The sequence below is a fragment of the Notolepis coatsorum genome (assembly GCF_963971535.1).
Source record: "Notolepis coatsorum genome assembly, chromosome: 10".
NCBI lineage: Eukaryota > Metazoa > Chordata > Actinopteri > Aulopiformes > Paralepididae > Notolepis > Notolepis coatsorum.
The window spans coordinates 99,857,662-99,882,528 of NC_140174.1; the positions used below are offsets into that span (position 1 = coordinate 99,857,662).

Here is a 24,867-nt window from a genome sequence, read left to right on the forward strand (position 1 = left end):
ATTTGGAAAGGAAGTGGAGCCATCACCATATATTGCATTATTCGGAATGGCCCCAGCGGACATCCACTTTAGATGGTGGGAATCTAGAATGCTGGCCTTCTGCTCACTTTTGGCCAGAAGGCTGATACTGTTCAAATGGAAGGACCCGGGTTCACCTGTCTACGGCCACTGGATGATAGAGGTCATGTATCATATTAAACTGGAGAGGATCAGGTATACTATCAGAGGTTGTACCGAAAAATTCCACAATATTTGGGATCCTTTCCTAACTTTCTTTGAGGGTATGGAAGCGGATAATGTGACCGAGGCGATCTGACTGGCCTCCCTGGTCTCTCAGCTTGTTATTGTTTATTTTTTCTATTATGTTCTTACTTTTCTTCTTCTCTATCTGCAAAATGCAAGAGATACTGTATGTGACTGCTGTCGGGTGATTTAAAAGCTAAAAGGAAAAACAATGATTAATAAACGATCTAAGATATTGTAGAATGATTTTCTCTGGTATAGGGGTGGGGGGAGGGAATACGTCTACAAGTAGACAAGATTCTCCTGGGCTAAATGAGAGCTATGGATAGACGTCACATTAAATCTTCAAAAATATCGTGCTCAGATATTTGTAGGCACGCTTGCAGGACTTCTCTGGTGCATATTTTTCATATTTGCAGATGTTAATGCATTGAAATAATATAGTTAGTGCATAGTTTAAAATATGTCTACAAAAAAACATGATTTTGCTGGGTTATATGAGAGCTATGCAAAGACGCTAGGTTGAAAAGACATGTTTTGCTCACTGGGTGTAGACTATCTTCTGTGCGCCGGGAGCCAAGGATGTTGACTGACCCAGTCCTGCTACAGAACCAGCACATTGACAGAAATAAATGACAAGCTGACCCAACATTAAGCACTGTAATGACTGAAATGAAATCAATTTCAGCACGGCAACTCTGCGCTCTACAATGCCTATTGTGCGCTCGTGAGCCCGTGGTTCTGGTCAGAGTCATTATGACTTCAGTGGATAACCCTGATCTGCATTTAAGTGATGTTTTAGATACCCCAGTAATAACATTACAATTGAATTAAATACAATTAGGCCTGAATGAGTCGTGTTCCTCCTAGCCACACACACACACACACACACACACACACACACACACACACACACACACACACACACACACACACACACACACACACACACACACACACACACACACACACACACACACACACACACACACACACACACACACACACACACACACACACACACACACACACACACACACACACACACACACACACACACACACACACACCAGACACCAGCCCTCTGGAAGCGACGGCCGGGTGTTTTCAAAGTTCACCATCTCTGATTTACAGTATTGGCAAAATCATTTAAATAATTAACAGTTCTTTCAAAATGATCATGGGATATATTATGTAAAATAATTATCAGAGGTTGTCATAACTAATAGTACAATGTCAAAGTCTATACAATTCTAATGCATTTTCTAAGGAAAAAGACACACCACCTTGGTTCATCCCTTTATTCTGAAAATGAAACAATTGAAAGAAGTGCTTTTAGCAAATGGTGTTTTACATTAATATTACATTAATATTTGGTTGTATTCTAACAATTGTCCTTGTTGAGCCTATCTCCGCTCTCCTATCTCCTTTCTCTCTCGTTTCTCCATCAGCTTTCTTTCAATGTTCTTTCTTCTCCTCCCTCCATCATTCTCCCGCTGCCCTCCTGCTGTTGTCTTTCTCCTCCTCCCTGAGACGGGTTCAGTCAGTGTTCTGGGCACTGAATTCCTGATAGTCTGCAGGAATAGTGTCTGTGAGAGAGAGAGAAAGAGAGAGAGAGAGAGAGAGAGAGAGAGAGAGAGAGAGAGAGAGAGAGAGAGAGAGAGAGAGAGAGAGAGAGAGAGAGGAACATACTCTGAGACGTTACCCAAATCAATCAATCAGGAGAGGATGATGCACATTGTCATATTATTTGTGACCTATAAAATAGATAGCAGTTGTGCGGCTAAGTGGCGCAGTGGGAAAGGCGCTCGCCACTAACGCAGGAGTGCTACCAGTTAACGCAGCTCTCGGCGTTGCTACCAGTTTGGCTGGTCGTTCATACTAACACAATTGGCAGTGTTAGGGGTGGGAAAGCTGGTGGGTGGGGATCGGACGTTGTGGACACCGACTCCTACAGGTCAGTTGGTGCGCCTGTACAGCAGAATCAGGAAGTAACGGGGGCAGCGTGAGCCTCCCACGCGTTACTCCTCGCCGCTGAGAGATCGCGCTGTGCAGGTGAAAAGATGCGACGGCTGCCTCCTCGTGATGCAAGGCTTCGTCCACATTGCAGCCGACCAGCGGGAGGCACGGTCTAGCAACGTTCGAGACAGGGGAGGGGAGAATTGAAGGGAGGATTGGCGAGGCGAAATTGGGATGGGAGAAAAAGTGGGGGGGGGGGGGGGGGGGGGGATTTAAAATAGATAGCAGTCAGGGGCTACGTTTCCTATGGGCTGCCGGCGCCTGTCACTCACCGTTGCATCGGTACTTGAGATTGGACCAGATGATGTTTTCCTGTGAGAAGCAGAACACGCCCAGGCGGCCTCCTCTCATGGAGGTGTCGATCCTCACGCCAGAGTCAGCCACCAGGGTAGACCCTTCGTAGAACCGAGCCCTGGTCCACACACACACAACACACACACACACACACAGAAGAGTTTGTCGACGTATGTTAGTGTGTGTTTGTGTGTGCGTGTGTGTGTGTGTGTGTGTGTGTGTGTGTGTGTGTGTGTGTAGTGTACATGTATATACAGTAAATTGGTGCAAATATGTTTGCTTGTGTGTGTGTATATGTGTGCCTGTGTGTATGTATATACAGTACATTGGTGCAAATGTTGTTTGCTTGAGTGTGTTAATGTGTGTGTGTGTCTGCGTATATCCTTGTGTGTGTGCTTGTGTGTCTGTGTGTGTATGTGTGTGTGTGTATATATGTATATAGCTACAGTACATTGGTGCAAATGTGTTTGCTTGAGTGTGTTAATGTATGTATGTGTGTGTGCGTATATGCTTGTGTGTGTGCTTGTGTGTGTGTGTGTGTGTGTGTGTGTGTGTGTGTGTGTGTGTGTGTGTGTGTGTGTGTGTGTGTGTGTGTGTGTGTGTGTGTGTGTGTGTGTGTGTGTGTGTGTGTGTGTGTGTGTGTGTGTGTGTGTGTACCTACCTGATGTATCCAACCTGCGGTCTGTGCTGGAGGTACCAGCGGTAGGAGACCTTGTCCTTCCAGCCAACGTTCCTGGGGTCCTTCCACAGCAGACGCACTTGGTCCCCGGTGTCTCCTGTGTGCCACAGGGAGTTCCTCAGGTACTCGCCTGGACCCGTCTTGGACTTCACCGCCTGGGAGGGGGGAGACCGCAGGGGGGAGGAGGTGAAGAGAGAGTGGAGGGTGCGGGAGACGGAGAGAGAAGAGGAGGACGTGAAGAATTTCAGATTCTAGATGATGATAAGAGAGTTGAATTGTGCCGTAGAATAAAACATCAATATTTACTTGAAAAACAAGGATACTAGCCTTTATATTTTAAGTTGGTTATTAGCTTACGAACAACTGTTACACTTTCCCAAGAACTTCATATGGAATAATAAAGACATTTTCAATCATGGTTTAATAATGAAATACTGTTATATAAAAATTAGGGCTGTCAGTTTATCGCATTAATTAGATAAATTAATTACACAGCAAATTATCACGTTATGAAAAGTAACTAAAATGTATAAAAAAAGTTTATATATTTTTTATTTTATTTTTTAATCTCATTAATTCCATAAGAACGTAGAATAAAAATTTAAAAACTTTTTTTTAAATGGTCCATTTGCATGTTCTTGGTATCTGATTCTAGGGACATCTATGGATCTCAGGGAATGTATTCCCAGTGTCAGAAATACTGTGTCTGTTACTAGGCTTGAGTAAATTGTAATGAACCAAAGGAGAATATCAATTATATATATATATATATATACATATATATACATACATATTATATTATATGTATTTTTTATTAATTTTTTTGACTGTGAATAACAAAAAAAAATACATTGAGTAAATTGTAATGAACCAAAGGAGAATATCAATTATATATATATATATATATATATAATATATATATATATATATATATATATATATATATATATAATATATGTTTTTTTTTTTTTGTTTTTTTTTACTGTGAATAACACCATGCTAAAATTGACCAGACCTGAAAAATCTAAGCAAACGAATAAAGGGAAGATGATTAAACAGAAGGTTTTGTAGATACAGTACTGAATTCTGCCATCCGGACACATGCAATTTGAAATATGATTATAGAATATAAAATATCAGGCCTAAAAATGCGATTAATTAGATTAATTAATTACAAATCCTGTAATTAATTAGATAAATTTTTTTAATCGCCTGACAGCACTAATAAAAATAGAACTACTATATTATAAAGTCACACATACAACGCAGCAGTCGTCAAACCGTCTAAATAAGAATACACACACATATTCGCATGTAGGCTATATGACACATACATACATACAAACAAACAAACAACCATATTAGGGCTGACCTCGACTAGTCAAATAGTCGACTAATCGATCGAAAAGAGTCGACTGCCAATCTCTCAGTCGAATGCAAAAAAAATAAAAGAATTCGACTGCCAGTCGACTATCGAAAAATTTTGGCTAATCAAAGTCGCCTATACAAATCCTTAGTCGGAGACAGGCCTAAACCATATACACGTAAACACACCTTGAGTTGTATGCCAGGCTCGGCCACGGCTCTGAAGGGCACGGCCTGCCAGTAGGTCTGTTCAGTCTGTTTCCACATCACCACGTAGAAGGAGGACGAGTCCTGATAGCCGAAGATGAAGCCAACATAGTCATCATCGGTCGCTGTGTTCACATGAAACGTCCCCTCGAAGTCCACGCCGCTGAACGCTGTATAGCCTGGAGGTAGACATGTTGGAATTAGTCTGTGTAGTCTGAAGGTAGACATGTTGGAATTAGTCTGTGTAGCCTGAAGGTAGACATGTTGGAATTAGTCTGTATAGCCTGAAGGTAGACATGTTGGAATTAGTCTGTGTAGTCTGAAGGTAGACATGTTGGAATTAGTCTGTGTAGTCTGAAGGTAGACATGTTGGAATTAGTCTGTGTAGTCTGAAGGTAGACATGTTGGAATTAGTCTGTGTAGTCTGAAGGTAGACATGTTGGAATTAGTCTGTGTAGTCTGAAGGTAGACATGTTGGAATTAGTCTGTGTAGTCTGAATGTAGACATGTTGGAATTAGTCTGTATAGCCTGAAGGTAGACATGTTGGAATTAGTCTGTATAGCCTGAAGGTAGACATGTTGGAATTAGTCTGTGTAGTCTGAAGGTAGACATGTTGGAATTAGTCTGTATAGCCTGAAGGTAGACATGTTGGAATTAGTCTGTGTAGTCTGAAGGTAGACATGTTGGAATTAGTCTGTATAGCCTGAAGGTAGACACGTTGAAGGCCAGCACCTCTCCAATCCAGGAGTGTGATCTCCCTGATGTCTTAGCAATTAGCCTGCTATTACAACATAATGGAAGCAGAGAATTCTGAGCACAGAGGAAGGAATATCTGAGAGATTATCTTTTTAAAGAGAAATGCTCTTTTACCTACAGCCAGGCCAGGGTCAGAGTTCATGGTCTGCACTATCTCCATGCCCTGAGGAGAGAGTGAGAGTTAAGAGTTAAGAACACCACTGGAAAGGAATCCCAACCCGAGCATGACGTGAGAGCAAAATGGTCGACGTGTGAATATGGTCAAATACAAAACACAAAACATAAACAATGTAAAAGGCCACCACTGTGATTGCCATGCTATGAGGAAATCCCTACAGAATCATCGCTGTCTCTCGACAAAGCAACAGCCGAAGTACATCATCGCCGGTCACCTGATTTAGGACCACCCAGTTGGGGTCGATCTGGGCGTCGCCCTCCGGGTCCAGTACCACCGTCTGATAGGCTCTGAAGTCAGTCAGGGTGACCTCAGCGTTCTCCGGGCACGTGTCTATCCTGTCAATCACCTTGTCGTCATCAAAGTCACCAGCGCAGGCGTCTCCAACACCGTCATCTGTTACACAATCACACAGTGGTCAGACATGGTCTCTCTCTCCTCTCTCTTCCTCTCTCTCTCTCCTCTCTCTCTCTCTCTCTCTCTCTCTCTCTCTCTCTCTCTCTCTCTCTCTCTCTCAGTGATGGGGACGGCCACCAGAACACAAAGGACAACTGTCCCATGGTCATCAACTCGTCTCAGTTGGACGCTGACAAGGACGGACAGGTTGTTCACTTTTCTTAAGACGTCACTTTTAACTCATAGTAATTTCCTTCTGATTCTACAGACTTTTTCTCTGTGAACGGCGCTGAGCTCTGCAGTGCTGTATGTACCTGATTTGACATATTCCTTTCTTCTCATCTTGGCAGGGAGAAATTATGTTCTGTTAAGTCTCTCTCTCTCTCTCTCTCTCTCTCTCTCTCTCTCTCTCTCTCTCTCTCTCTCTCTCTCTCTCTCTCTCTCTCTCTCTCTCTCTCTCTTCCCTCTCTCTCTCTCTCTCTCTCAAGCATGCATACACACACACACAATAATAATAATAATAATAATAATAATAATAATAATAATAATATAATAATAGTAATAATAATAATAATAATAATAATAATAATAATAATAATAATAATAATAATAATAATAATAATAATAATAATAATAATAATAATAATAATATAATAATAATAATAATAATAATAATAATAATAATAATAATAATAATAATAATAATAATAATAATAATAATAATAATAATAATAATAATAATAATAATAATAATAATAATAATAATAATAATAATAATAATAATAATAATAATAATAAATTGTAATGTAGTGCACTTTTCGTTCTCTAGGATCCCAAAGTGCTACAGGGTTAAAACATAGTTACACACACACACACACACACACACACTGAAGAAACGCTACTAACTGTCTTCATCCTCCTGGTCTGTATTGACCACTATTCTGCAGTTATCAGCGCCGTCCAGGATGCCGTCGTTGTCGTCATCATCGTCACATTCATCTCCCTGCCAAGATGAGAAGAAAGGAATATGTCAAATCAGGTACATACAGCACTGCAGAGCTCAGCGCCGTTCACTAGAGAAAAAGTCTGTAGAATCAGAAGGAAATGACTATGAGTTAAAGAGTTAAAGTGACGTCTTAAGAAAAGTGAACAACCTGTCCGTCCTTGTCAGTGTCCAACTGAGACGAGTTGATGACCATGGGACAGTTGTCCTTTGTGTTCTGGTGGCCGTCCCCATCACTGAGAGAGAGAGAGAGAGAGAGAGAGAGAGAGAGAGAGAGAGAGAGAGAGAGAGAGAGAGAGAGAGAGAGAGAGAGAGAGAGAGAGAGAGAGAGAGAGGAGAGGGAGAGGGAGAGGGAGAGGGAGAGGAGAGGAGAGAGAGAGAGAGAGAGAGAGAGAGAGAGAGAGAGAGAGAGAGAGAGAGAGAGAGAGAGAGAGAGAGAGAGAGAGAGAGGAAGTAGACTTAACAGAACATAATTTCTGTTTAACACTGCAAATCTGGTTCCACTGTTGTCTCCACTATCCAGGTTTTAGCCTGCTGTGGCCTGTCTGGCACACGTTGTCTTTACAACCTGGCCAAACCTGGCTGGGACTGTTGTATCATCATGGTTTAGCTTTGTGTAGCACAGTTGGTGGTGTGAACTTTGAAAGATCGCCTAGCAACTGGAGAGTTTACAAGAAACGCAATGGAGACACAAACCCAACCGTACTGTACCTTGCTAGACCATGGCTAGCCCCGGCCAGGCTGAACATAGCTAATGGAGACACAAACCCAACCGTACCGTACCATGCTAGACCATGACTAGCCCCGGCCAGGCTGAACATAGCTAATGGAGACACAAACCGTACCGTACCGTACCATGCTAGACCATGACTAGCCCCGGCCAGGCTGAACATAGCTAATGGAGACACAAACCGTACCGTACCGTACCATGCTAGACCATGGCTAGCCCCGGCCAGGCTGAACATAGCTAATGGAGACACAAACCCAACCGTACCGTACCATGCTAGACCATGACTAGCCCCGGCCAGGCTGAACATAGCTAATGGAGACACAAACCGTACCGTACCGTACCATGCTAGACCATGGCTAGCCCCGGCCAGGCTGAACATAGCTAATGGAGACACAAACCGTACCGTACTGTACCATGCTAGACCATGACTAGCCCCGGCCAGGCTGAACATAGCTAATGGAGACACAAACCCAACCGTACCGTACCATGCTAGACCATGGCTAGCCCCGGCCAGGCTGAACATAGCTAATGGAGACAAGTGTCTGTACTGTACCTGTCTATGTTGTCATCACATGTATCTCCTACAAGGTCGTCGTCTGAGTCCCACTGCAGGAGGAGAAAGAGACACACTGGGTTACAATCATTCTGGTTATTATTCAGCACAGGGCTTGGGAAGCTGACTCACATTGGCTGTGTGTTTTGTGTTCAATGCTCCAGACTATAATGAGAGAAACCTCAACCCCTACTTTCCTCCACCCCTCCCTCCATTTTGGCCCATTTTGCAGGTTAACCCTTTCACTGCCACACTACAAAGGGTTAACCCTTTCACTACCACACGAGATAATGTTAACCTTTCACTACCACACTACAGAAGGTTAACCTTTTACTACCACACTACAGAAGGTTAACCTTTTACTACCACACTACAGAAGGTTAACCTTTCACTACCACACCACAGAAGGTTAACCTTTCACTACCACACTACAGAAGGTTAACCTTTCACTACCACACCACAGAAGGTTAACCTTTCACTACCACACTACAGAAGGTTAACCAGTGCACTAGTGTGGTAGTGAAAGGGTTAAACAAGTTCTCAATGCAAAAGAGGGCGGAGCTAGGCGATCATGGAGTAGACGTGTTTCACGTGAGCTCCCTTCTATCGTGCGAAATATACTTTTCTCCCCATTAGTCTTTATTTTATTTTTATTTGTTATTTGTCTGCTTGTTGAGTCGTCGAGTTTCAACTACTGTCGTCGACTTTTTTCAACTTTCTGCGATGTCGGTGGTGGAGACCAGATCCATGAGCACCCCAGCCGGCAAACTGCCACCGGGCCTAACCTCGCCGTCGCCCGGTATCAGTGAGATAAGCGAAGCTGTACTCTCGGTCATGACCAAACTCCATGCAGACTTTGAGACACGCTTCGCTGAAACACAAAGAAAAGTGCAGGCGGAATTTTTTGATAACCTTCATCGAGAGATGTCAGAGGAAATTAGGTTGGTGGTCGACCCGCTGAAAGACAAGATGGAGTCGCTGCACGTTGTCTCCTCGGCTAATGCTAACGAACTAGCCACGCTAACGACAGAGGTCTCACTACAAGGCGAGAGGATGGCGGGTCTGGAGACCTCCCTGCTGGCTAGGCAGGCTGAAGTTGCCAAACTACAGTCGGTAATTGTGGAAATGCAGTCCCGGGAGAGACGCTACAACATCAGGATTGTTGGTGTACCGGAGGGCAACGAGGGAGGCCATCTCTCGGAGACCATGCCGGAATTGCTGCAGGAAATACTGGGGAAAGATGTCCTCCCCAGCCCTCCCGTATGTGAATCGGCCTACAGAGCGGGCAAGACCAGTCCTGGAGTGAACAAAGAGCAGAGGCCCATCATTGTCAAGCTGAACAGGCTTCAGCAGAGGGAGCTCATCATGCGGTCGGCCCGTGCCAGAAGGGGTAAATTAAGTCTTGGCGATCACAAAGTGGCCATTTTCGAAGACTTTACGCCGGAGGTTCAATACAAAGTGGTCATGTCCAGGCTATGGAAACTAGGCCTGAGGCCTACGCTATTCGCTCCCGCAAAATTATCTGTGCTGGGTAAGGACGATGATCTGCGTTCATTTTGGTCGTTGGCTAAATCGAAGGAATATCTCGGGGGGATAGCCGAGACTGTAGCTTGATATCTATGTCGGGTGAGTGACTTGGCGATGTGGGCCTGAATACATTGATGGGGCGGACTACTCACAAATGCTTGTTGTCATGCCCAGACATGCTAACTGTCCACTGCCCATCCAAACTAGCGGGGCATCCCAATGACGTCTGTTACTTGCTAATGCTGACCTCATGGTCGTACGTGTGTGTCGCCTCTATGAAAGCTAGTGAGCTAGCTGAACAATGTACAAAACAGATTCTAGCGTGCTAGCCGGATTCATCACTAGCTTACGCGCTAGCCTCGGGCTAGCTAGCAGGCTGTGTCTATCGCCCGCGCCGAGACATTCGAGACCCGTTAATGTTTACGTATTTTGGTTGTTGTTGCTGTTTAAGTGACATCGGTTTGCACAATTCAACGGTGATCGGGTCCTTAACTAACTTCTTGTATGCTTTTATTTTTATATCCAGGCTGTTTTGAGCTTTGGGCTCCAGTAGTAGAAGGTCGGTTGAATATATATATACAATATATGATAACAGGTTGTGTCAGGTATAGCTTATTACTATCCCCGGGTTAATGAAGGTGTTTAATTCTATTCTTACATAGGTTATGTCATTCCAGCCGTTGTGCCTGATCAGAGGGGCTGTTACATGCGTGCACTTTGACCATAACCCTTTTTTCCCTTTCTTCTTATTGTCGCTGTTTAAATGACATCTGTTTGCGCAATTTAACTGTGATCCGATCCTGCCTTAGACTGAATTTAATTTTGTTTTGAATTTTCCTTTATCCATTTATGCTATAACATTGCGACATTAATACGCAGACTCGGAAGTAGATGGTTACAGGGTTGATGTTGAGTTATTATATAATAATTAGGGATGCTCGATATTGGCTTTTTTACCGATACCGATATTCCGATATTGTCCAACTCTTAATTTCCGATACCGATATCAACCGATATCAACCGATACCGATATATGCAGGGTTTCCCACCCCAAAAAACGGAATAATTTCAGGTAACTAATCATTTCACTAGATATATAACAAATATTGTTATTGTTTTTTTTTTTTTTTAAACCGATACCGATATTTTCCGATATCACATTTTACTGCCGATATCGGCCGATAATATCGGTCGGCCGATAATATCGGACATCCCTAATAATAATGGCTATTTTTTCCATTATAGTTGTCTCATGTTAGGGCCAAGGCTCACGGTGGTTTTCGACCGATATCTTTATTGAATTTAATTTTAATTTGTATTTGTGTTTATTGGTCTAGTGGGGGTTTAATCAGGGGTTTATCTAGAGGGGGGTCGGAGTGGAGAGCGTCTTATTGGATCCATGACTCCAGTGGGAAATGATAGGAAGATGACCATCCTTAGTGGATGGGGCATAGGGAGGGGATTGGAGAGTGGGTATAGGAGGGTTAATAATAGGACGGGTGGGTTAGGGTTTAGAGTAGAAGGAGGGGGGGTTGTAACTGGGGTGGTATTTTTCTGTGTTTTATGTACTGTTGTCTTATATGTGTGTAATTGTTCCTCCTCTGAACTCCTGGGATTGACCATCTGGGCCCGCCTGGATCAGCGCCTCTGTACTCAGCCTGGCTGCACTGGTATGTTCTCTACGCATTTAGACAAACTCAACCATGGCTAAATTGAATATTTTAATTTGGAACGCAGGGGGTCTTAACACCCCACACAAGCGTGCCAGTGTCCTTTGGTTATTGAAGAGAAGAAATATTGACATTGCTCTCCTTAGTGAGACGCATTTATTGGTGGGTGATGTGTCAAGGCTAGCAAATCGACAATATCACGTTATCTCCTCATCCTCAGCCGATGATAAGACGAAAGGAGTCGTCATAGTTACAAGACGTAACCTTGATATCAAAGTCCTGGATGTGTGGTCGGACACGGAGGGAAGGATTACTATAGCAAAACTTGAGTTCTCTCATAGGAAGATGGCAATAATAGCATTGTATGCCCCTAACACATTTGATTCAGCGTTCTATAATACAATCACGAAGAATATGTTGGAACTTACTGGATACGCTCTCATTGTGGGTGGCGATTTTAATGGGTGCTGGGATGCGGAGATGGATAGGTCCGGGTCCTCTGAAACAAGCGACCAAAAACGGTCCTCTAAGGCCCTCAGGATGTGGGCCCAGGACACAGGGCTCGCAGACCTATGGCGCTTATCCAATCCCACCCTCAAGGATTACTCTCACCAGTCAGCCAGACACAAAACCTTCTCTCGAATAGACTATGCATTCGCGTCCCCTAATATGTTTGATAGTTTCGACGTCTCATTGGTTCCCCTGGCTCTCTCGGACCACAAGGGGATTTTCCTTGTGGCAACCTTTAGCAGGCTCTCCACGAGAGCTCCCAGGTGGCGTTTTAACTCAACCTTATTAAAGAACGATGATTTCTGTTCTGAGTTCAGGAGTAAACTAGCTGAATTCTTGCAGATCAATGTTGGCACGGTCGATGACCCCAGGGTCCTATGGAACGCATTGAAAGGATTTATCAGGGGTCATGTCACACTTTTCGCCTCCAATTTGCGTAAATCCCGGTCAAAAAAACTAGAAGGACTGGAAACATTATATGCGGACCTATACGCATCTTTGCAAACGAACTATAGTGAACGACTAAACACACAACGTAAGATAGTCAAGAAAGAAATAAACTCCATACTTAAACAACAGTCTGAGTTCTTGATACATAGGACAAGGCAAAATTACTACTTTCACGGCTCCAGGCCTAGCCATCTATTGGCAATGAAAATACGCTCGAATGATCATTTCTCGGATATCCCCTCGATCAAGACGCGACAGGGTACAGTCACTACTGATTCGAAAAAGATCAACGACACTTTTAAAGAGTTTTACTCACAGTTATATAGCTCAGAGGTTAATCTCGACGACTCTAAATTTGAATCGTTCATTGGCGGGCTTGAGATACCCCACATTTCTGAGGAAGAGGCTAAGGAACTGGGAAAACCGATCACTCTTATGGAACTAAGGGAGACGATTGCGGAAATGCAGAGGGGTAAGGCACCAGGCTGGGATGGTATTCCACCCGAGGTGTATTTAGATTTCTGGGACCAACTGGGTCCATTGATGCTCGATATGATCAATTACGCTATTGAACAAGGGGAGTTCTTAAGAGATGTCAACATGGCGTTGATTTCTTTACTTCTCAAGAAGGACAAAGATCCCAATGATTGTGGTAGCTATAGGCCCTTGAGTCTTCTCGGGGCCGATTTAAAAGTGTTTGCCAAGGTGCTGGCCCGCCGCCTGCAGAGATTTATGACGGTATTGGTACACTGCGATCAAACTGGTTTTATCCCGGGGCGCCTGGCTGCAGATAATCTTAGGAGGCTGTTGCATGTAGGCGATAACAGTAAAGACAATACAGCTCCGTCCACAGTTCTGTCTTTGGATGCCATGAAGGCGTTTGACAGACTAGAATGGTCATACCTGTGGAAGGTACTTGAGGTCATGGGTCTTGGAAAGAATTTTATTCATATGATTAAAGTCCTGTATGCCTCGCCGTCTGCAATGATACTGACAGGCAAAAACTGTTCCACACTTTTCCCAGTCTCCAGATCTTCTAGACAGGGTTGTCCTCTGAGCCCAGGACTATTCGCGCTTTCCCTCGAACCATTGGCCCAATTTATTAGGCAATCGGAGGACATCGTCCCCATAATGATCAATAATACACCACACAAAATTGCTCTCTATGCGGATGACCTACTGATTTTTATGGATGACCCTTCCCGGTCGGCCACAAAATTATTGGGAATAATCGACGACTTTGGTAAATTGTCAGGCTTTAAGATTAACTGGAACAAATCAGCCTGCCTACCTCTTAATGAGCTGGCCAAGGCGGTGCGACTACCAGCTGATATCCCCATAGTGGAACATTTTAAATACTTAGGCATAGAGATATTCCCCACGCTGAGTCAAACTACTAAGTACAACTTCACGGGTACTTATGATAAAATACGCCAGGATCTAGACAGATGGTCGTCCCTTCCTAACTCCTTACAAGCCCGAGCTTCCATAATCAAAATGAACGTCCTGCCTAGGATACATTTTGTTAGCTCAATGCTCCCCCTGCCCCCTCCAATAGACCACTGGCGCAAGGTACAATCGATGGTATCTAAGTTTATCTGGAATAACAAACGCCCGAGAATCAAAAGAGCTACTACTCAATGTAGGAAACAAGATGGGGGCCTCGCAATCCCTGATTTTAAGCTTTATTTCTGGTCCTTTTCACTGAGACCTCTGATGTGCTGGCTAGACCCTGTAGATGCTGTATCTTGGCGCTCCTTAGAAGCGGCGGCGGTCTCACCGCTAAGATTGCAGGATGTGGTGTACTCCACTGTCCCTATTTCGAAATGCCGACTGAGATATGGACCGATCATAACTCACGTGATCCAGACGTGGCGTAATGTACAGAAGTCGTGTGGGGTTAAATGCCCATGGCACCTGGACTCTCCAATTTTTAATAACCAGCAATTACTTGTTGGGCACAAGCCGGTTAATATTCCTCAATGGCAAAGGAGGGGGGTTCATACTCTGGAGGATATTTATGATAAGAACGGCCTCCGTGCGTTTCAGGACTTAGAGAATTTTATGATCTTCCCGGCGAGTCCTTCTTTCTTTACCTTCAACTAAGGTCGGCGCTGAGGGCGCATGGCGTGCCGTGGGCTCAAGCTTTGCAACCACACCCCTTCCTCAGGCTCATAGTGGACAGGACGACCTCCAGAGGGTTTGTCTCAGACTTTTATACGCTCTTAATTCAGTCCACGTATAAAAATTTATCATTGGATACAATCTGGCGTGTGGATATCCCGGAGTTGGACCCCGAGTTTGACTGGGATGATGTTTGGGCAAATGTGGCATTGTCTTCCCGCAACCCCAATCACCAGCAAATTAATTTTAATTATATTCATAGGACCTATCTTACACCTAGGAAGCTATTTGCTATGGGACTGATAACCGACTCTCGGTGCACTTTGTGCTCTCAAAAGGTGGCAAAAAACTGGCACTTATATGCATATGTATTGGGATTGCCCACCAGTGGCCCGCTTCTGGAGGTCAACAGCGGACAAACTTTCAGATCTGTGTGGCTTAACTATCCCATTCACAGCTGTTATGCTACTCCTAAACGATATAACAACACTACCCGCGTCCGTACAACTGAAAAGGGTTGTCCTAGCGGGCGTCACAGCGGCAAAGAAGTTAATAGCAATGAGATGGAAGGAGCCTGAGAAGCTCACAGTGATTAACTGGTCCCTAACACTGTTGGATGTGATTTATCTTGAGATATCCACGGCGCGGGTGATTGGGGTGGGGCAGGCTGGGATTGACCTATGGTTCGCAGCAGCTGAGAAGGTCAGGACCGCCGTGTGCGGCTGAGCGGGGTTGGGGTGCTTGTTCGGGGGAGTCCGGCGGTCTCGTGGGAGGGGGAGGAGGAAATGTCTTGTCTGTCTTGTCTTTTGTGATGTCTTGAATTTAACTAGGGATTTTATTGGGGGGCAGCTATTTAGCTAGTTCTTCGCTATTTGGTCATCTATTAGATAGTACCCCTGGAATTTTGAATTTAAAATTTAAAAAGGTTGAACTCTGTTTTCTTTTCTTTTTGTCTTTATAATTTATAAATTGTTATATTCTGTATTATTATTGTTTTTGTTATTTTCCTGTGAAGTTCTGTGTATTGTGATTGTGATTAATGTGTTGTCTTGTTTCATGTAAGTAATAATAAAAAATATTTGACAAGTTCTCAATGCAAAATGATACAATTGATGCTCCAGAGATATCAGCTGGCGTCCATATCAACGCGTAGCAACCACTAACTTCCCTACCTGGTTGGGGTGATGGTAGTGGTGTGGTTACTTGGTTGGGGTGATGGTAGTGGTGTGGTTACTTGGTTGGGGTGGTGGTAGTGGTGTGGTTACTTGGTTGGGGTTGATTGATTGATTGATTGATTGATTGATTGATTGATTGATTGATTGATTGATTGATTGATTGATTGATTGAATACTTTATTTTGACACACTCATAGGACAAACATTTAAAAGACAAACAATAACAGTGTCAACACGCTGGTCAAAAATGGATAAAACACAATAAAGCCAAGGCTTGTTTCCATTGTGGTCCATACATGGAATATAAAAGGCACAAAAACACAAATGGACATGTACACTAGACAGGACACATCCTAAAAATTTGTATAAAAACACCTAACCTGACAACTCATACAGTCAACTAATGTTAAAAGAAAATCCACAAACCCTTAAAAGCAACTCATGATAAAGAGAAATAAAAGCCAAGTTATGATAAAAGAGATAAAAAAACATGTTAACACTTTGATTGCCATGGGTTAAATTCATGATATACCATAGATTGCCAGCTCTATTTGTCTATTACATTTACATTTACATTTAGTCATTTAGCTGACGCTTTTATCCAAAGCAACTTACAAGTTCTGTACGACAAGCCATCAGGAAGGGCACAACTCTATCAGCTGAGCAACAATGTTCATCAAAGTGTTGAGTGCTACAGTGTAGGTTAGTTTATTAGGACAAGTGCATGACAGTACGGTTAGTTAGGGTTAGATATTTTTTTTTTTTTATAGTTTTTTATTTTTTTTTTTTCAGATAATGGTTGAAGAAGTGCGTCTTTAGTCGACGGCGAAAGATTGGACGTGATTCGGCTGTCCTAACTGGGGTGGGTAGTTCATTCCACCATTGTGGGGCAATGACTGAGAATAGGCGACTTCTCTTTGATGACCCTCCCGGAGCTTGGATAGGAGTAGGTCTGAGGCGGCCAGAAGATGCAGAGCGTAGGGGTCTTGAGGGTGTGTAGTTAGAGACCATTGACCGGAGGTAGGCGGGAGCGGTTCCCTTTGCCGCACGGTATGCTAGGTCGAGGGCCTTGAAGCGGATTCGTGCAGCAATGGGGAGCCAGTGCAGGTCCCTAAGAAGTGGGGTGACACTTCTATGGAGAAGTACCCCTTCTTTGCATGGCTATAACTTTTTAAATTCTATTGCTACATTGCCATTATTAGGGCCCATTCAAAGTCCTATATGTATTGTTCATTGTGTAGCAACGTTAAACTTTTTCATTCACATATTCATAGTAAAGTATGGTCTAATGTATAAGTATGTTTTCATCTCTTTCTGCAGCTTTCTCCAGAACGTGATCTATAGCCCCAAATGCATTATATTGATGATGAAATACAGTTTGATGGCAATCGGGGCGATTTCAATTGGACGTACTTCTAGAATGATCTACGTATGATCTGATGATGACCGGATGGGCGGGGGATCGTTTATAATTCCGTGGGCAGCGTTATATCATTCATCTAGTGTGGGTCATATGTTCATCATAACAGTTTATATGGAACACGTTCAAAAATAACGCTGAATCTTACCGGATCTTCCTCGCGCCGTTGGACGATCAGCGTGGTGTAGACTGTTTTCGATTATGGGATGTTTATCCTGATGAACCATTTCCAGCTTGTATAATACTATATACGTCCAAATAACGTTGTTTATTGAGTTAGGGCGAGCGATTGATCATCCAGTGTGTTGAGATGGAGTCCGGCTACCGGACGCGAGTGCCCGGAGCTCATATGGATGAGCACTTCCTGTTTGGGGCGCCCCTCCCTCTGCCGATCGGCCACCAGATGGCGCTCTCGAGCCGTTAGACAGTTGGTGGGAGCCCACCAGCACATCTCAGGGCTCCGGAAAGAAAATATGATTTCGATCACAGATTTTTGAAATATTGATATCAAAGACGAGTTACGGCGTCCTCGGCACCTTTAGCATGGCTCTGAATGACTTGAAAAAGCGTTTTCCGGCAATCAAAGTGTTAAGACCAATTTGAGTTGCTGCTGAGCCATGTTTTTAGGGCGGATTTAAATCCGAGAGGGGAGTTCAGGAGTTTTATGAATGTTGGCAGGGCATTCCACATTACAGTAGCAGAGTAAAAAAATTCATCTTTCCCCATGCATGTCCTGACTCTCGGCGGGACCAGGTCCGTGGGGCTTCCTCTTGTGGTGTGTTTGTGGACATCTCCTACTTTATTAAAATAATTTACTAGGTACTTGGGGACCGTTTCTTTCAGTACTTTAAAAACCAGTAGCATTTGATGGGGTGATGGTAGTGGTGTGGTTACTTGGTTGGGGTGGTGGTAGTGGTGTGGTTACTTGGTTGGGGTGATGGTAGAGGTGTGGTTACTTGGTTGGGGTGGTGGTAGTGGTTACTTGGTTGGGGTGGTGGTAGTGGTGTGGTTACCTGGTTGGGGTGGTGGTAGTGGTTACTTGGTTGGGGTGGTGGTAGTGGTTACTTGGTTGGGGTGGTGGTAGTGGTGTGGTTACTTGGTTGGGGTGATGGTAGTGGTGTGGTTACTTGGTTGGGGTGGTGGTAGTGGTGTGGTTACTTGGTTGGGGTGATGGTAGTGGTGTGGTTACTTGGTTGGGGTGATGGTAGAGGTGTGGTTACTTGGTTGGGGTGGTGGTAGTGGTGTGGTTACCTGGTTGGGGTGGTGGTAGTGGTGTGGTTACTTGGTTGAGGTGATGGTAGAGGTGTGGTTACTTGGTTGGGGTGGTGGTAGTGGTGTGGTTACTTGGTTGGGGTGGTGGTAGAGGTGTGGTTACTTGGTTGGGGTGGTGGTAGTGGTGTGGTTACTTGGTTGGGGTGGTGGTAGTGGTTACTTGGTTGGGGTGATGGTAGTGGTGTGGTTACTTGGTTGGGGTGGTGGTAGTGGTGTGGTTACTTGGTTGGGGTGATGGTAGTGGTGTGGTTACTTGGTTGGGGTGGTGGTAGTGGTGTGGTTACTTGGTTGGGGTGATGGTAGTGGTGTGGTTACTTGGTTTGGGTGGTGGTAGTGGTGTGGTTACTTGGTTGGGGTGGTGGTAGTGGTGTGGTTACTTGGTTGGGGTGGTGGTAGTGGTGTGGTTACTTGGTTGGGGTGGTGGTAGTGGTGTGGTTACTTGGTTGGGGTGATGGTAGTGGTGTGGTTACCTGGTTGGGGTGGTGGTAGTGGTGTGGTTACTTGGTTGGGGTGATGGTAGTGGTGTGGTTACTTGGTTGGGGTGGTGGTAGTGGTGTGGTTACTTGGTTGGGGTGGTGGTAGAGGTGTGGTTACTTGGTTGGGGTGGTGGTAGTGGTGTGGTTACCTGGTTGGGGTGGTGGTAGTGGTGTGGTTACTTGGTTGGGGTGGTGGTAGAGGTGTGGTTACTTGGTTGGGGTGGTGGTAGTGGTGTGGTTACTTGGTTGGGGTGGTGGTAGAGGTGTGGTTACTTGGTTGGGGTGGTGGTAGTGGTGTGGTTACTTGGTTGGGGTGATGGTAGTGGTGTGGTTACTTGGTTGGGGTGGTGGTAGTGGTGTGGTTACTTGGTTGGGGTGGTGGTAGTGGTGTGGTTACCTGGTTGGGGTTGACCATGTCAGGGCAGCTGTCGCAGGCATCTCCCACCCCATCATTATCTCTGTCTCTCTGGTCTAGGTTCACCACTCGCTGGCAGTTGTCAAGGATATTCTTCAAGCCTGCAGAGTACGAAACACTTACTCGAGTCTTACTCTCTGTGCAGTCTATACTAGGAGGTTGGTGGTAAAACGAAAAAGCAGGACAAAACCCAGCCTATTTTTCTGGCAGGGATGTCTGAGTGCCAAGCGTATCAGCAGGTGGCAGTGTTTGTTTAAGACCACGGTGAAATTGTTTCCAGTTGCCTTCACCGCCTGCCAGAGGCTCACCATGGAAGAATGTCTTTAAAATCGAGAAAAATATAACCAGTGCTGAGTGATCCAGTTTTAGAATTGACAACATAACCAACCAATCAGGAGATTGGAGATATTCCCATGTAAATGGGCGGTGGGTGTCACATACAGTCTAAACATGCATACACACATACTGTATGTGTTCACACCGAAATGTCATGATTTCAGGCTGCCAATACATTTGAAAAATCTGGAGTGCGTGCCTGGACTTGTTTCCCTATTTTTTACTGTATATATATGACACACAAGAATAGAACACACGCATACACACACAGGGTTTTTGCTGAGTATGATACTGCACAATAGCTACTTAGCTAACGGAACGTAGACCAATCTCAGTCACTCTTATTGTCTGGGACCAAATTCGGTCACGCCCCATTTTGCGCAACATCCAGGCATTTTTTACCGTCAGCGTTTGGGAATTTCATGTCGACAGGTAGATGAAGTGAAATTATACTTATTTTAGAATATATATATAAAATTTCATGAGTATTCATCTATATTTAGTCATCTAAAGACTATTAGGTAAAAAGTGGGAATCTCTAGAATGTGTTTTGGGCGACGGTGTTTACGGAAGTGCGGGTCTCAAGTTGACATTATACTATAACTTACACAACACTTTCTGTTGTCAGTAGATGGCAGCATTGGTTTAAAATTAAAAGGTGAAAATGTGAAAACTACTAAATTAATACAATTCCCAAGACCTTTAGCACAGGTCACAGGTCACTGGGACGCGTCTATTCTTTGACACGATCTGAACAGCGTTAAACTATTAATGGGACCTGAGTACAGTGATCGAGAATGGTCACCCAATTATCTTAACAAAAGTGCACCATTAGCATTATGTTTGTTGTCTAAACGGGAACATAATGGTACAATTTAAGATTTGAATGTTATCCGCATATAAAGCACAAATAAAACATTGTTAATTTGTAAGAAACCTCAATGAAAACGGTGCAGGGTAAGTTATATTCGCTATTGTTATGAAAATGTGATAGAATCCTATAAAAATGTGGATGCATTTGGTCACCGTGACGTTAGGTACTTAGTTTGGAACACACACGCACGCGTGCACTGCACACACACACACGCACACGCACACGCACACGCACACACACACACACTCACTCACTTACCGTCCCCATCCATGTCATCATCACAATCATCTCCCAGCCCGTCCTCGTCCGTGTCCCTCTGGGTGGGGTTGTCGGTTGCTAGGCAGTTGTCACAGGCGTCACCATGGAGATCCTTATCAGTGTTTCTCTGGTCCACATTAGGAACCAACCAACAGTTATCCTGAGACAGAGGTCATGAGAGAGTTACGGTTGGTTTAGAGAGACTTTCCACAGTAAAGTTGACCACAGTAATTCCGAGAGAGAGTCCGACGCAACTCGGAAGTAACAACGGTGAATACAGTTCATTACATGCTACACCCAAGCAAATACGTCACACACACCTCTATATTGATGATGCCGTCGCTGTCCGCATCGTCGTCACAGGCGTCGCCCAGGCCATCCCTATCTGCATCCTCTTGGCCAGAGTTAGGCACAAACACACAGTTGTCCTGGACACAAGATATGGCATCTTACAGGACAAAGCACAGTCTTTATTTCGTAGCCCAGTTGGATTGATTGACGGAGAAGGTGAGGAGGTAGAGAAGGTGAGGAGGTGAGGAGGTAGAGAAGGTGAGGAGGTGAGGAGGTGAGGAGGTAGAGAAGGTGAGGAGGTGAGGAGGTGAGGAGGTAGAGAAGGTGAGGAGGTGAGGAGGTAGAGAAGGTGAGGAGGTGAGGAGGTGAGGAGGTAGAGAAGGTGAGGAGGTGAGGAGGTAGAGAAGGTGAGGAGGTAGAGAAGGTGAGGAGGTGAGGAGGTAGAGAGGTGAGGAGGTAGAGAAGGTGAGGAGGTGAGAAGGTGAGGAGGTGACGAGGTAGAGAAGGTGAGGAGGTGAGAAGGTGAGGAGGTGACGAGGTAGAGAAGTGAGGAGGTAGAGAAGATGAGGAGGTGAGAAGGTGACGAGGTGACGAGGTAGAGAAGGTGAGGAGGTAGAGAAGTGAGGAGGTAGAGAAGGTGAGGAGGTAGAGAAGGTGAGGAGGTGAGGAGGTAGAGAAGGTGAGGAGGTAGAGAAGTGAGGAGGTAGAGAAGGTGAGGAGGTGAGAAGGTGAGGAGGTGACGAGTTGACGAGGTGACGAGGTAGAGAAGGTGAGGAGGTGAAGAGGTAGAGAAGGTGAGGAGGTGGAGAAGGTGAGGAGGTAGAGAAGGTGAGGAGGTAGAGAAGGTGAGGAGGTGGAGAAGGTGAGGAGGTGAGGAGGTGAGGAGGTAGAGAAGGTGAGGAGGTAGAGAAGGTGAGGAGGTGAGGAGGTAGAGAAGGTGAGGAGGTAGAGAAGGTAGAGAAGGTGAGGAGGTAGAGAAGGTAGAGAAGGTGAGGAGGTGAGGAGGTAGAGAAGGTGAGGAGGTGGAGAAGGTGAGGAGGTGAGGAGGTGAGGAGGTAGAGAAGGTGAGGAGGTAGAGAAGGTGAGGAGGTAGAGAAGGTGAGGAGGTGGAGAAGGTGAGGAGGTGAGGAGGTAGAGAAGGTGAGGAGGTAGAGAAGGTGAGGAGGTAGAGAAGGTGAAGAGGTGGAGAAGGTGAGGAGGTAGAGAAGGTGAGGAGGTAGAGAAGGTGAGGAGGTAGAGAAGGTGAGGAGGTAGAGAAGGTGAGGAGGTGAGGAGGTGAGGAGGTGAGGAGGTGGAGAAGGTGAGGAGGTAGAGAAGGTGAGGAGGTGAGGAGGTGAAGAGGTGGAGAAGGTGAGGAGGTAGAGAAGGTGAGGAGGTGGAGGAGGTGAGGAGGTAGAGAAGGTGAGGAGGTGGAGAAGGTGAGGAGGTAGAGAAGGTGAAGAGGTGGAGAAGGTGAGGAGGTAGAGAAGGTGAGGAGGTGGAGAAGGTGAGGAGGTAGAGAAGGTGAGGAGGTGAGGAGGTGGAGAAGGTGAGGAGGTGGAGAAGGTGAGGAGGTAGAGAAGGTGAGGAGGTGAGAAGGTGAGGAGGTGGAGAAGGTGAGGAGGTGAGGAGGTAGAGAAGGTGAGGAGGTGGAGAAGGTGAGGAGGTGGAGAAGGTGAGGAGGTGATGAGGTGAGGAGGTGGAGAAGGTGAGGAGGTAGAGAAGGTGAGGAGGTGGAGAAGGTGAGAAGGTGAGAAGGTGAGGAGGTGAGGAGGTGAGGAGGTGGAGAAGGTGAGGAGGTAGAGAAGGTGAGGAGGTAGAGAAGGTGAGGAGGTGAGGAGGTGAGGAGGTGGAGAAGGTGAGGAGGTAGAGAAGGTGAGGAGGTGAGGAGGTAGAGAAGGTGAGGAGGTGAGGAGGTGGAGAAGGTGAGGAGGTGAGGAGGTAGAGAAGGTGAGGAGGTAGAGAAGGTGAGGAGGTGAGGAGGTAGAGAAGGTGAGGAGGTAGAGAAGGTGAGGAGGTGAGGAGGTGGAGAAGGTGAGGAGGTGAGGAGGTAGAGAAGGTGGAGAAGGTGAGGAGGTAGAGAAGGTGAGGAGGTGAGGAGGTGGAGAAGGTGAGGAGGTGGAGAAGGTGAGGAGGTAGAGAAGGTGAGGAGGTGGAGAAGGTGAGGAGGTAGAGAAGGTGAGGAGGTGGAGAAGGTGAGGAGGTGGAGAAGGTGAGGAGGTGAGGAGGTAGAGAAGGTGAGGAGGTGAGGAGGTGAGGAGGTGAGGAGGTAGAGAAGGTGAGGAGGTAGAGAAGGTGAGGAGGTAGAGAAGGTGAGGAGGTAGAGAAGGTGAGGAGGTAGAGAAGGTGAGGAGGTAGAGAAGGTGAGGAGGTAGAGAAGGTGAGAAGGTGAGGAGGTGAGGAGGTAGAGAAGGTGAGGAGGTGGAGAAGGTGAGGAGGTAGAGAAGGTGAGGAGGTGGAGAAGGTGGAGAAGGTGAGAAGGTGAGGAGGTGAGGAGGTGAGGAGGTGGAGAAGGTGAGGAGGTGAGGAGGTAGAGAAGGTGAGGAGGTAGAGAAGGTGAGGAGGTAGAGAAGGTGAGAAGGTGAGGAGGTGAGGAGGTAGAGAAGGTGAGGAGGTGGAGAAGGTGAGGAGGTAGAGAAGGTGAGGAGATAGAGAAGGTGAGGAGGTGGAGAAGGTGGAGAAGGTGAGAAGGTGGAGGAGGTGAGGAGGTGGAGAAGGTGAGGAGGTAGAGAAGGTGAGGAGGTGGAGAAGGTGAGAAGGTGAGGAGGTGAGGAGGTGGAGAAGGTGAGGAGGTAGAGAAGGTGAGGAGGTGAGGAGGTGAGAAGGTAGAGAAGGTGAGGAGGTGGAGAAGGTGAGGAGGTAGAGAAGGTGAGGAGGTAGAGAAGGTGAGGAGGTAGAGAAGGTGAGGAGGTAGAGAAGGTGAGGAGGTAGAGAAGGTGAGGAGGTAGAGAAGGTGAGGAGGTGGAGAAGGTGAGGAGGTGAGGAGGTAGAGAAGGTGAGGAGGTAGAGAAGGTGAGGAGGTAGAGAAGGTGAGGAGGTGGAGAAGGTGAGGAGGTGGAGAAGGTGGAGAAGGTGAGAAGGTGAGGAGGTGAGGAGGTGGAGAAGGTGAGGAGGTAGAGAAGGTGAGAAGGTGAGGAGGTGAGGAGGTAGAGAAGGTGAGGAGGTGGAGAAGGTGAGGAGGTGGAGAAGGTGAGGAGGTAGAGAAGGTGAGGAGGTAGAGAAGGTGAGGAGGTAGAGAAGGTGAGGAGGTAGAGAAGGTGAGGAGGTGGAGAAGGTGAGGAGGTGAGGAGGTAGAGAAGGTGAGGAGGTAGAGAAGGTGAGGAGGTGGAGAAGGTGAGGAGGTAGAGAAGGTGAGGAGGTGGAGAAGGTGAGGAGGTGAGGAGGTGAGGAGGTGGAGAAGGTGAGGAGGTGAGGAGGTGGAGAAGGTGAGGAGGTGAGGAGGTGGAGAAGGTGAGGAGGTGAGGAGGTGGAGAAGGTGAGGAGGTGAGGAGGTAGAGAAGGTGAGGAGGTGGAGAAGGTGAGGAGGTGAGGAGGCAGAGAAGGTGAGGAGGTGAGGAGGTAGAGAAGGTGAGGAGGTGAGGAGGTAGAGAAGGTGAGGAGGTGAGGACGTAGAGAAGGTGAGGAGGTAGAGAAGGTGAGGAGGTGAGGAGGTAGAGAAGGTGAGGAGGT

At 45.9% G+C, this 24,867-nt stretch overlaps 1 protein-coding gene across 1 annotated transcript in view; it reads right to left on the minus strand.

Moving 5' to 3' along the window:
* Positions 1–1,578: 1,578 nt before the first annotated feature.
* Positions 1,579–24,867, minus strand: part of thbs4a (thrombospondin 4a) — a 31,478-nt gene continuing 8,189 nt past the window's right edge. Inside the window, exons 12-23 of the mRNA XM_084323418.1 lie at positions 21,249–21,356; positions 20,929–21,088; positions 19,443–19,561; positions 8,422–8,474; positions 7,290–7,374; positions 7,042–7,138; positions 5,957–6,135; positions 5,679–5,727; positions 4,790–4,986; positions 3,218–3,390; positions 2,535–2,674; positions 1,579–1,832 (exon numbers count right to left, since the gene is read on the minus strand). Of these exons, the coding sequence (XP_084179544.1) occupies positions 1,783–1,832; positions 2,535–2,674; positions 3,218–3,390; positions 4,790–4,986; positions 5,679–5,727; positions 5,957–6,135; positions 7,042–7,138; positions 7,290–7,374; positions 8,422–8,474; positions 19,443–19,561; positions 20,929–21,088; positions 21,249–21,356 (1,410 nt within the window). The 3' untranslated portion in view covers positions 1,579–1,782. The remainder of the gene's footprint in view (positions 1,833–2,534; positions 2,675–3,217; positions 3,391–4,789; positions 4,987–5,678; positions 5,728–5,956; positions 6,136–7,041; positions 7,139–7,289; positions 7,375–8,421; positions 8,475–19,442; positions 19,562–20,928; positions 21,089–21,248; positions 21,357–24,867) is intronic.